Source organism: Eublepharis macularius, chromosome 19, assembly GCF_028583425.1.
Source record: "Eublepharis macularius isolate TG4126 chromosome 19, MPM_Emac_v1.0, whole genome shotgun sequence".
NCBI classification, from domain to species: Eukaryota; Metazoa; Chordata; class Lepidosauria; order Squamata; family Eublepharidae; genus Eublepharis; species Eublepharis macularius.
In genome coordinates, this window is record NC_072808.1 from 2,472,276 (window position 1) to 2,484,993 (window position 12,718).

General features: G+C 42.4%; 1 protein-coding gene across 1 annotated transcript; it reads right to left on the minus strand.

Annotated features, from left to right (window-relative positions):
- Nucleotides 1–277: 277 nt before the first annotated feature.
- Nucleotides 278–11,842, minus strand: LOC129346101 (retinol dehydrogenase 7-like). Its single transcript, XM_055003377.1, has 5 exons — nucleotides 11,664–11,842; nucleotides 8,821–9,142; nucleotides 6,684–6,942; nucleotides 4,570–4,727; nucleotides 278–4,070 (listed from the first exon to the last, which is right to left on the minus strand). The coding sequence occupies exons 2-5, from the start codon at nucleotides 9,131–9,133 to the stop codon at nucleotides 3,856–3,858; spliced, it is 945 nt and encodes a 314-aa protein (XP_054859352.1). The 5' UTR covers nucleotides 9,134–9,142; nucleotides 11,664–11,842; the 3' UTR covers nucleotides 278–3,855.
- Between the last annotated feature and the right edge of the window lie 876 nt (nucleotides 11,843–12,718).

Here is a 12,718-nt window from a genome sequence, read left to right on the forward strand (position 1 = left end):
CCTTCCAAGATAAGGTTTCACGAAAAGTTACCCCAAGGTATTTAAAGTTCCTAGCGGGAGGCCATTATGATACAGGATTAAATTGATAATTTTTCCCGTGCATTCCCCAACTGGTTAGTCCCCTTTTTGGTCTAATCACAAAGGGGGTGGTGGTGGTGGGAGGGCAGGGCACCAATTCAAAACTTCAGCCAAGGAAGAATTTAACCAGATTCTATGGTATTTCTGTACACAATCCTTTTTGGTACGCAGAAGGAAGTGCTACAGTTTCAGATTGGGGAAATACTCCGTGGACTCTGTCCCCTCCTCTGTGAAGTGTTTGATAAGTCAGTATGACAGATGTTAGATATGACATTAGTATGCAGGTTCCCACCCCCCCTCCCCCAAATCTGGGAAGTTTATATACTTTGTTCACCTCCATGAAATGGAACGTTGTATTCTACTGATTGGCCTGTTTCTAACTGTCAGGCTATGGATGACATGAAATAGTAGACATATCCCTGGACCATTGCAGCAAGACACAGGTTCTTGGTGAAATGGTTTTTATTCAGAAATCAGATTGTTTCCATATATATGTCCATAGAATTACTCAGAAGCAAGAAAGCATCCAAGCAGTACACTCTTCCTTGATAGGAATAGACACTTGAGAAAGGTACAGCTCTAAATACTCAATCATCACTGCCCTCCTCCCCAAACCACAAGTTTGTGCGGGAAGAAGTCTGGGAACTTCTGCTGGAGTTTATACATCGGCTAGACAGGACAGAAAGAGGCATAAAAGAAACGGCAACATTTCAGACAGTGCAAGGTCATTTCGGTGAGCTTCAAAGAAAGATAACACAGCTGTGCTCTCGGGCTGAGAGGGAGAAACAAAAGTGATGATTATAGGATTTGCAAAATGAAACCAAAGCACAGTAGCAGCAATTGTTCAACCCCTAGAACAATGATATGGATATAGGGGTACAGAAACGGCTATTTTCCTAACTGTAGCATCCTCAACAGACTCTAGCCGGGTCTGGGAAGGTGCCCTCTTTTTAGCAAGAGAAACCAATGCAAGTGTATTAACTTAACTTGTTGCAAAGATAGTAAATGAGAGTGAACCATGCAGAGACAAAAGAGAACTAAGGCTGCATATTGATTCCCTGTTCCCCAGTCTTAGTTAGTTCCTTTCAAGTACGCCTCCAACTTTAATTCAGAAAGAAGTATGCCCGAGATATCACAAGCTTTGAAAAAAATGGATCTGTTTATTAATTGCATGTACACTCCACTGATGACCCCTTCCATCTGATTTATTTCTAGACCACAGGACTAGAAAATAAGGACAAAGTTGTATGAACCGAGGGCTAAGAAATCAAAGCAACAATAAAAACCTGTCCTGTAACCATTAAATCCTAGTGCGATTATGATATTTGGTGTTACAATGACTATTTTTTTTGTATTTTTATTTTTTATTAAAGCAGAAAAGGGGATACAGAAAAAAGGGGAACAAAGGAAGGGGACAAGAAAAACTAATAAAAAGCAGCGTGCTACAAGGATTATCAAAGTATAGAGTACACAAATCACAACCTTTAAAATATTAGAATGATATTTGAGACTATTTAAGGTATATATTTTCAAGTAAATGATACATGTAGAATTCAAACCTTTTTCTACTTATCTTTTTTAAAAATAATAATAATAATAACATTAGATTTATATACCGCCCTTCAGGATGACTTAACACCCACTCAGAGCGGTTTACAAAGTATGTCATTATTATCCCCACAACAATCACCTTGTGAGGTGGGTGGGGCTGAGAGAGCTCCAGAGAGCCGTGACTAGCCCAAGGTCACCCAGCTGGCTTCAAGTGGAGGAGTAGGGAATCAAACCTGGCTCTCCAGATTAGAGTCCCACGCTCTTAACCACTACACCAAACTGGCCAAAAGAGAAAAATATCTTGTCACTCATTAGTTTTTACTTATATATTTCTTAACAATAACAATGCAGACTTCTTAACAATAGTTCAGTGTTCTCTATCATGCACTTTATTCTATCAGTTGTCTTTATGCAACTAATTATTGTAACCTTTAAAAATGTTAGAATAATATTGAGATTATTTAAGGTATATATTTTTAAATAAACAACACATGCAGAATTCAAACCTATTTCTACTCCCAATCTTAAAGAATGAAAAAGTCATTGTTACCCCTATTTTATCATTACCTTTTACTTACATATTTCTTAACAATAACAAGCTGATTTTTAAACAATATTTCAGTGTTATCTATCATACATTCTATTCTACCAATTAAGTCAACTCATTAGCTTGCAGTCAAGTTAAAGAACGTATCACATATTCAGATTTACAGGACTAATACACCTTATTCCTATCTTTCTCAATTTTATCTGTTGTAAGCAAATTCTTTAATCTGCCTTCTGTTTATATTACTCATCAATTTTGCCATTCCCGCATATTTTGACATTTTGTCTTTCCAGATTTCCCCGGTTGGGCATTCTTCTTTTTTCCATTTGCTTACCGTTACCACTTTTGCCTCCGTCTACAGATACCTAAGTAATTCATGTAGTGTTCTGTCAATATTATCTGGTATTATTCCCAACAACATAATCTGCGGTTTCATAGCAAAACCAATTTTTAAGATCTTCTGAATCTCAGTGTGTATATCTTTTCAAATATTTTTAGTTTTTTCACATGTCCACCATATGTGAAAGAAGGAACCGCCTGCTTCCTTAAATTTCCAAAATGTCACTATATACTTATCTATTTTTCAATGACTTTTGAGGTGATAGACCATCAAAAGATATTCTCTTAGTATTTGGTTTACTGTAAATTTTATGCCCTTAAAGTATAAATTTCCCCACTGTTGGAATGTTATTTCTTCTTCCAAATTTTGCATCCATTTTTAGCATACAGCTTTTAACTTGCTCTGTTTCTGTGTCATATTGGAGCAAAAGTTTGTAGATTTGGCCTAAGATATGATTCCCTGCATGATTATCTTCTCAAAATCCATCAAATTTCTCTGTTGGTTTCTATGATCCTTAAGAGCTCCCTTTAATCTGGAGACCTTCTGAAGGTATATCACAGCCATTGTATTTCTTTTTTCCTTCGTCACTAATTTCTTGCCATGATTTTATCTTTCCTTGAGAATTTATCATATCTTGATAAATTATAAAGTAATTGATTTTTCCCAGGTTCTTATCACAAAAGGCAATGATTGGTGACAATATTGGTGATATCGGAGGATTTATCCTCATTCTTACGGAGTCCCAAATTTGTATCAAACTGTCTCTTATTACATGGCTTTTATGTTGTGTCCTTGTTCTTCTTTTCACCCAAAGGTAATTATGCAGCCCTTCAGACAAATCAGCCACTTCATATTCTAATCATATTAATCTATCCTTTGGGTTTTTAATCCAATCTGTAATCCAAACCAAACCAGCTGCTTGATAATATAACTTAATGTTTGGTAGCACCAGACCACCTCTTCTTTTTAAATCTCGTAGTACCTGGGGGTAAAAAGTATAGATGACTGGGGAAGGCAATGGCAAACCACCCCGTAAAAAGTCAGCCAAGAAAACGTCGTGATGCGACGTCCCCCCATGGGTCAGTAATGACTCGGTGCTTGCACAGGGGACTACCTTTACCTTTACCTTAAATCATATTCTTCGTTTTTTGCCATCCCAAATGAATTGATTTATCTGTCTTTGCCATCTTTTCAATGTCTTATCTTTTATGTTGATTGGTAACATTTGAAATAAAAAATTAATTTTCCGTAAAAATATTCATAGTGCTACAATGACTGTTATGCCCTGTCTACAGCCTATTGGCTTTTTTGGATGGTAAAGCTGTTTACACAAAATTATCTATGCTGTCCGTTTTAGTTTAGGGTAATACCTTCTTAACACATAGTCTGCCACTGAAGTTGGTAGGTAAGAGACAGGTATGAAGAACTTAGTATCTTGGCCTGCAGAGTAGCGAGTTCGGGGGTAACGGGACAGCAGTGCATGTTCTATGCAGTCAGTGACCAGGTAGAAGTCGGAGCTGAAACTGTTCAGGATATCTTGAAATATTCTGCAGTCTGTATGTACCAAACATGAAACACAGGGGAACAAGTTAGCAACATAGCAGAGGCCGTTTCCACACTACCCACCTTCTTCTGAAATGCGGCGGAACGTGGTAAAAAAACCATGGAAGATAGCGTCTTCTTGCGCGAGTTTGGCGTGACATCGTGCAAAACTCGTGCGAGAAGATGCTATCTGCCGTGTTTTTTTCGCCACGTTCCGCAGTATTCCGGAAGAAGGTGAGTAGTGTGGAAATGGCCAGAGACAATCTGCAATTTCTGTAAACTCGACGGAAAACATTCTGAACATTTCACTAAAATTTCTATCTTAAAAGGCTCTAACCTGGAATCTTCCTTGATGGTTCAGAAGTACTATTGTTGAAATGGAATTTCTTGCCCTCCGTGCTTTCCTCCTTTCCTTCTCTCCATTAATTTCTCACTCACACACAGACACATGTCCATAAATACACAGGGTCCCCTGTGCGAATCACACAAAAATTTGCCCCTTTTTACTTACAGTTCTCAAAGTATGGCTGTGAATAGGCTTCTTTGATGTCAGAAGACAGCTGATCCCACACCTTCTGGAAACTTTCTTCTATCTTGTTAAAGACGAGAGTAGAGAAACCACCGGGCTCAATAATGCTGAGTTGGACCCCAAAGTCATGAAGCTCCCGCCTGAATTGGAACCAAAATATCAAGAAATGATCCATAATAATCCTGCCGATACTGAGTGTTTCTGTGGCATTATAGGATTTTCTGCCTCCATGAATGGAACAACCCTCTGTCTCCAGACTCCTTTGCTTAGAAATGGTGTCCCTCAAGTTAGAACGTGCAACTTCTATGAATGCAAGAATACAAAAGGAGATTACAGCATAATGACTTTGAATGTAAGTCAAGAAAGAAGTCCCTTATTCAGTATATGCAGGGCTTTCTTTCTGGGAAAAGAGGTGGTGGAACTCAGTGGGTTGCCAGCACAGGGGGCAACTCTTGGCAGGAGGTGGTGCCCCTGGTACCACATGTGCACACGCAAAATGCGTGCACGCTCCCAGGACCAATGACATCACTTTGGGTCAGCTGGAACAAGGGGGGGGAGTTTTTAAAAGTTTAAATCGCTCTGTGCGAAAATGGTCACGTGGCTGGTGGCCTTGCCCCCTGATCTCCAGACAGAGGGGAGTTTAGATTGCCCTCCGCGCCGTTCTGTCTGGAGATCAGGAGGTGGGGCCACCAGCCATGTGTCCATTTTCAAGAGGTTCCGAAACTCCATTCCGCCGTGTTCCAGCTGAAAAAAAGCCCTGAGTATATGTTTTCTATTCCAGCTAGTGCAAAATGCTGCAGCTCTTACTTTCATAAACTAAATGGTGCATGCATATCCCTCACCCATTCTGCTGAGACATCATTTGATACCACAGCCAAGCTCAGCTAACATTAACAATCAATTAGGTGCTGATAGCCCTAACAAACAGTATTTCTTTACTATAAGCAGTTTACAATTACTTGCTCTGAGAATTTGTGTTTAGTAACGCTGACAGCAGGAATTCCTGGCCCTGTCTTAGAGATAACATACAAGCAGGCGTTCTGTACCAGACGTATGTAGAAAGAATGCTTAAAAGGTAACAAGCTTAAACAATAGCTGACTGTATAGGGCCACACATGCATGTTGTAACAGAAGCTGTCTCTGCACCTTAAAAGTCGCACGTGCATGCTATATTTCTCACTGTGCAATAACTGTCAACCAATCATGTTATAATTAATTGCACTGATGTCATGAAGGGTATAGAGAACTTCATGACGCAGGGAAGGAGCAGAGGGAACCATTTTTTCCGGCATCAAATTGCATTGCCTTTCCTATGCAATAAAAGTTGCTATACATCACTCTTGTCTACTCTAGCCCTTTGCGTCCAATTTGGGAGGGACACAGGGGGAGCCATCTTCAGCCTAACACATTGGCTACCCATCAGTTACCAGGCTCAATTCAAGGTCATGACTGAACATGCAAAGCCCTTCATGGCCTAGGCTCCTTATATCTGTGAAATCGCCTCTTTTCCTATGTTCTGCCAAAGCAGCTTCATTCATCTGAACAAGGCCTTCTACAGATACCACTCTGCAGTTGGGCTAAACCAACAATTTCTTGTGCACTCACTTTCTCTGTGGTGCCCCCCCCCCCAACCTTGTGGAACAGCCTGCCTGAGGAGGTCAGGAAAGCTCACACTCTCCTGGCTTTCCAGAAACTATGCAAGACTGAATTATTCAGAAGAGGCTTTCTACTCAGTTCATAGGCTTATGTCATAAGAAACAGCTGAAAGAAATACCTTGCTAAGGGACAGGGACTGTGTAGACTAGGCTATTGGGTACTGTTTGCCCATCTAGATATGTTCCGACTGAGTAGTTTGACATTGAAAAGATGTCATGTTAATAAAAAGGCGAGGCCAGGCATTTGCGTCTCAGCTGTGGAAACACCAGCTTTTAATTCTGGAAGTGTCTCATACACTTCTGGACAGCAACCATGCAGGCATCTAATTCAGAATACCTCATGGCTTCTAGGCCTTTGTCTCCAGTTGCTTGTTCAGGAGAGAGATCCGTGTCACATAAGAAGGTAAAAAGAGAACACCACCAGAAGAGCTGGAGTATTACCTGAGGTTGTCAGAGAAACCTTCCACACCATACTTGGCTGGGCTGTAGCCTCCTCCAAAGATCGCCAACCGTCCCAACACACTGGATATGTTGACAACCCGCCCTCTGGCTCTTCTCACCAAGGGCAACATATGCAGGGTCACGTCAATCAACCCAAGGAGGTTGACGTTTATGATCTTTTCAAAGTCCTTCTTAGCAAGCCATTCGTTGGGTACCATTGGCATAGCTATGCCAGCATTGTTTACCAAGCCCCAGAGCCCTGTGGGAAAAAACCCCCAAGATATTTATATAATATGGATGTTTTATGTTTAGAGAGCTTCTTATGGGGACTTTTCTCTTTGTGGTCTCCATTTGATCTTACGAGGTGGGGGCTTTGGAGGAGATGGGATGATAAGGAAATTACTCCAAGTTCTGCAACAGAAGGACACTTCTGAGCAACTCCTCAGAAATAGCCTTGATTGAGGTTTGGGACGCAGTGAATCAGCAGCTGCACATTTCACCCTTTATTACACTTTTACAAGAAAGGGGAAGGGGATTTCTCTTTCTCCTCCCTCATGCTATATGCCTGAGTTTGGGGCAAAAGAAAGCCTGGTTGAGGCTTCACCCCTCATGGTTTATGCTCCCAAAACCTATAACCATTGCAGAATACTTTAAATTGTTAAGGTTTCCTCCCCTATTTACAGCAATGCCTAATTATGGAGTGTGTAATTAATTAAAGGTAAGAGAAAATGCTTTTCTTTTGGTTCTAAATTAATCCCCCCATCAGAACTCATTGCGGTTCAAAGGCCTTACATCAAATAGCACGTGGCTCCTGAAATGAAAGGAACAGGGAATTAAGGTCAGTGGTAGGGGTGCCAGCTGTCTGCTGGTGATGGGAGACCTTCCCATTCCTGCTGTCACTATCCACCATCACTCAGCTAGGCAGCAGATGGAAAATGGCAGGTGAAATGGTGAGGCAAAATAGGCGGTTAAACCATAGAGTTTGGGGCAAATGCTAGAGTATCACCCCTGGTGCAATGACATCACAGTTTCTAGTCTTGCCTAAGCGAGGTCATTGTGTTGGGCAATGCTGCCTCCCCCGTTTCCCGCCAGTAGTCAGTGGATACAAAGCTCATATAGTATAACCCAAACCCTAATCTCACCCCACAGAATCTTATAATGCCAACTTCTTTTACCTCTTTCCTTCCACTCCTTCACTCATGCACAACTGCCCCCAACATTCTATGGGTACAGTGAGCTTACTTATTGAGTGATTCCGCACACATTGGATAATGCACTTTCAATCCTCTTTATAGGTCATTTGGAACGGATTTTTTCATGTGCGGAACAAAAAATCCACCTCACTGATAAAGTGCATTGAAAGTGCATTATCCAACGTGTGCGGAATCAGCCATTGTTCACTGGGTCAATTTTTGCACCTACAAAGCCTTTTTAAAAATCGGAAAACATACTTTTCTACATATCAGGAGCATCTCTTGAGTTTAGAGAAACCACCACTTGCTCTGTGGATGGCCCATTTCAGTTCCCTACTGATAGGCACGGAATGACTGAATTATCTATTAAGAGTGCTGGTATACCTAAGCCCGACCCTCAGATTTCTAACTGGCTTCATGTTGAGCAAGGCTGTATGCCCCTAGCTTGGTTCTCAATGTCCCACATTTCCAACCATTGTTAATGGATCGCAATCCTGGCCCCAGGCCTACCTCTGCCTGAGGGAGTAGTCTCAATGACCGATGAGAAGGATACGCAATGGGGAAGGGAACAAAGGCGTACACGAAGCAAATAAAGCTTGTGCTGTGTTTTCTTTTCTGTGCCATAGACATAAGCCCATACATGCACTGGCATATAGGAGCACATGAAGTTACATCACCTTCGATCCAATTCTGCATGTTGCCAATTTTGTGACTAGCTCCTGTGACTCCTGTGCCTTTCGAAGCAGCTTCAACTGCATCCATTAGCAGGCGATAGCGTTTATCCTCATGCTGTCCAAAGTTTTCCCTGCTATGTTCACAGACCCCCTTCCCCACGCCCCTGCTCTTCAGTTGGCTTCCCTACTTGCTTCCAGGAATATCTGAAGTAAGTCCATCATGTTGTTGACCTTATACACAGCATAGCTACAAAACAACGGTTTGGTTACCTTTGTCTCCCACGCATTCTTTCACCCACTCGGCCGCCGCAGCAACGCTCTCTGTGCTGGTCACGTCCAGGATGGTGGTTTTCAAGCGGTCAGAGGTAGCCTTCTCCAGGTCCTCAGCCCCCTGCTGGGTGAGGCATCCCGCCAAGACCCTCATGCCCTTCAGATCCAGCTGCCTGGCAAGCTGGTTCCCAAAGCCAGAGTCGCAGCCGGTGATGAAGACGTATTTCTGTGTCAGGTTCTCTACAGTCTGTCTCTCCCGGTACCATCGGCGAAGGAAGTAGAGGCCCAGCAGGGCAGCCAGGAAGAACCACATGGCTCAAAGCTGCAGGGAAGAAAATGACTGATCAGTACTGATGTTTAGACGTGCAGAAGGGGAACCCTGGATGTGGTCTATTTCTGTCATTTCAGAAAAAAACCCATCTCTGTCTCCAATAAATATTACGACTCCTGTTGCCCCAAGACTGCTCTAAAGACAGCCCAACAACAACAACAACAACAACAACAACAACAACAACAACAACAACAACAACAACAACAACAACAACAACAACAACAACAACAACATTCGATTTATATACCGCCCTTCAGGACAACTTAATGCCCACTCAGAGTGGTTTACAAAGCATGTTATTATTACCCCACAACAATCACGGCTCCAGAGAGCTGTGACTGGCCCAAGGTCACCCAGCTGGCTTCAAGTGGAGGAGTTGGGGAATCAAACCCAGCTCTCCAGATTAGAGTCCCGCGCTCTTAACCACTACACCAAACTGGCTCTGGGGAAACAGACTGGGGAAGAAAAAATGAAACAGACCAAGAAAAAACCAAACAGACCAAACAGACTGGGGAAGAAAAAACGAACCTTGCGCTACAGCCTAGGAAGAAAGGACGGTGAAGACTGATCTTGGTTCAGGCATTCGAGATTTTTGTTTTTCTTTCAGGAGAAAGGTCCCCTTACCCTCCCAGCAGAAGGGGGAACCTGCCACTTACCTTTGTGGATGTCTTTGTGAGTGCACTTTGCGTGTGTGCGCTCCCAGGGTGGCACAATGACATCACTTCTGGGACATCATCACACAGGGACAGGAGCATTTTGGCCCAAAGAGGCCAAATCTGGCCCGCTTGGGGCCCAAATTGGCTGGCTACAAAAGGTGGAAGCGCTCCCCAAGGTGGCACAATGATGTCACTTAGGGGGGTGTCGTTGTTGTGTTGCCCTGGGAGTGTGCCTAGGAGGTTTGTTCCTCTGCCTTTTCCCTTTGCCAGCCAGGTGAGTGGTGGAGAGGGGTGGCGTGGAGGAGTGGTGATGAGAGATGCCCTTCCCTCCACTGGGATCTCTAGGTGACTGTGATCCTGGAGCCCCATTCTGGACTTTTGCCCAGGGCCCAGAATCATAAGATCACCCCTACTTTCCGTTAGTGTAGTTTGAGGATGTTTTCTCAGCAATGTACCTTCCTGGCTGTATTGCGACACTTTAATTAGTCCTAATGAGAGCAATTCAATTATTGTTGACTTTTTTCTGATGGTTTGGGAAAGATACCAGTGTGCAAACAGGTATTATGCCACATTCAAGATGTTTGCTAATATGCCAGAGAGGTCTGTGGAGTTGGTCTGTGGAGACGTGGGTTTAAATGATCTCTTAACCATGAAGCTCACTGAGTGACTCACACCTTTTCTCAGGGCCAAGCTACACATGACGAATGACACTTGAACGGCAAGTGGATTTAGTGGAGGGCAAGTGAACAGGGAGAAATACACTTGCCGTTCAAGTGTCATTCGTCATGTGTAGCTTGGCCCTCAGACTCACCTGGCTTGCCTCGCTGGGTTCTTGTGAGAATCAACGGAGAAGCAGAAAACATAATTTTCATAATAAAAAGGTTTAAGCAAAATGTAATAGATATGGAAGCAAGTCCATGCTACCTCAAGGGAAGAATTGTTTTGCTGCCAACACAAACACTCCCTTAACAGAGAGGAAATATTTTTACTCATAACTGACTGTACAAAAACAACAATTGCTGACTAGGAACGGCTTTTGCACCCTCTGAGGTTGGTTGCCTCCTGGCTGAGAGAGAATTAGTGAGGTGGGGTGCTTTAAAATGTGTGCCCTGAAGTGAAAGCAAGAGAGATACCGTTCATACTATCAACTACTGAAATGACAACCAGTCTCCTGGGCCAATTTGCTACCATTTGCTGTTTTATGTTTCAAATTTGAAATTGTAAGGTGCTGAGTTTCTTGACTGGTAGGATACAAATGTACTCAACCGCTAAGCAACAGATTCTCGTATAAAGTACTCTTATTAGAAGAGATAAAAATGCAGAACCTTTCATTCAGCTTTCTGAAAATTTCAAAAGTGTTCCAGTTTTGGAATCATTATTTTATTATTATTATTATTATTATTTATTATTATTATTATTTTATTTCATTATATTTCTATTCTGCCCTTCCCGCGATGGGCTCAGGGCAGAGTACGTCAGTTAAAACACGATCAGCACCTTTGCCCAGAAGAACAAGTTGGGGTGCAGACATTATCGGGTAATGAAGTTATTGAGATAATGTGGAAAACTTCCCTGGGAGTTTTTTTGCATAATTCTAAAGGCTGGTGCAAGAGTTGACGCCGTTAGCTCATCTACCCCCTAAAAGCAAGGCTGTGCTGGCGTTAACTAAACCAACTCTTTGAGACTTGTAAACATTCTAGCGTTGTGTTAACTGGAGGGAGGGAACTTTAAGAAACAAATAATGGACTTTTCCTCTCTTTGGTAAGCGGAATTTGAACCTGTCCTTCCTCCAACTCTACTCTCTCCCAGGCTTCCTCCACCCCTCTCCCAGTTTCATAAGAGTCTGAATTACATACATTTGCAGTGTTGGGTCAGCTTTCAGTGGTTAACCTGCAGTCTGTTAAAGGAAGGTCTTCCAGCCTTAGTTGCTTGAAGGCACATAAGGGCTTTCTCTGCTCCACTCTTCTCTCACTTTGCCGCAATTTGAATCGCTTGAGGTAGCTGATGAAATCTGAGTAGAACAGTTTTCAGGCAGCTCCTCCCATCCAGGGCTGCCCGAGCGCCAAGTGGCAAAATCCTTCCAAAAGGTCATGATTTCTCTCACTGCTAGGTTTGCTAGCCTCCAGGTGGTACAAAACCACAAAATAAGGCTTTCCCAGGTATTAACAACTGACCAATAGACTCTAGTCCCCGTGAAATACAATCAATAAGTCCAAAGTCTTTTTAACAATTTTAAAATGCAAATTGCTTGATGTAAAAACAGGGAATCTTAATACATAAAAATACAATTTATCATCATTGCCAGCCACTGGCACACACAAATTCCTTATTATTTCTCACCGGAAGTTTCATTCATAAATAGATGGGCTAACATTAATCTCCACTGGCCATGACTGCAAGAATAAATATCCAATAAATACTACAATAAATATGTCATATACCTTTAAATATCCCTGTGCCAATGTTTGCTCAGTGTAAGAGGCAGTTAACTCCAGACAGATTCATTTCAGCCTTCAATGGGTGGGGCTGATTCACAGCTAGGTTCAGAGGGCTGTGTGGGTAAAAAATACCCAATATGATAGGTGTGTGAGAAAGGTGGTATGAGGAAAAGGTTGCTGTCTCTTAAATAGCCCTTTGCAGATACCTTTCCACTTTTTTTTTGAGAAGCAAAGCGAATTTTCCCAGAACCTGCTATTACATGTTCTTAAACACTGTGGTGTAAGGGTGTCATCTTTACCTGACAAGAGGCTCACTGTCATAAATAGTAGACAGACATTCTACAGGTGCAACCATTCCCAACCTGGACTTGCTGTGAGAATAACACCTCTTAACCTTTTGTCTGTCTTATTAAAGCAACATATCTCCAATCAGGTAAGATTGCAGGGCTCCTGAAAGGGGAGGAACTCTTAGG

Excerpts from the sequence above, each read along its gene's own strand:
- LOC129346101 (XM_055003377.1), bottom strand. The coding sequence starts at position 9,133 with ATGTGGTTCTTCCTGGCTGCCCTGCTGGGCCTCTACTTCCTTCGCCGA. Across the intron at positions 6,943-8,820 it reads AGAATGCGTGGGAGACAAAG|GGCTCTGGGGCTTGGTAAAC; the intron begins GTAACCAAACCG and ends TTTTTCCCACAG. Across the intron at positions 4,071-4,569 it reads ACAGCCATACTTTGAGAACT|ACTGCAGAATATTTCAAGAT; the intron begins GTAAGTAAAAAG and ends TGGTACATACAG.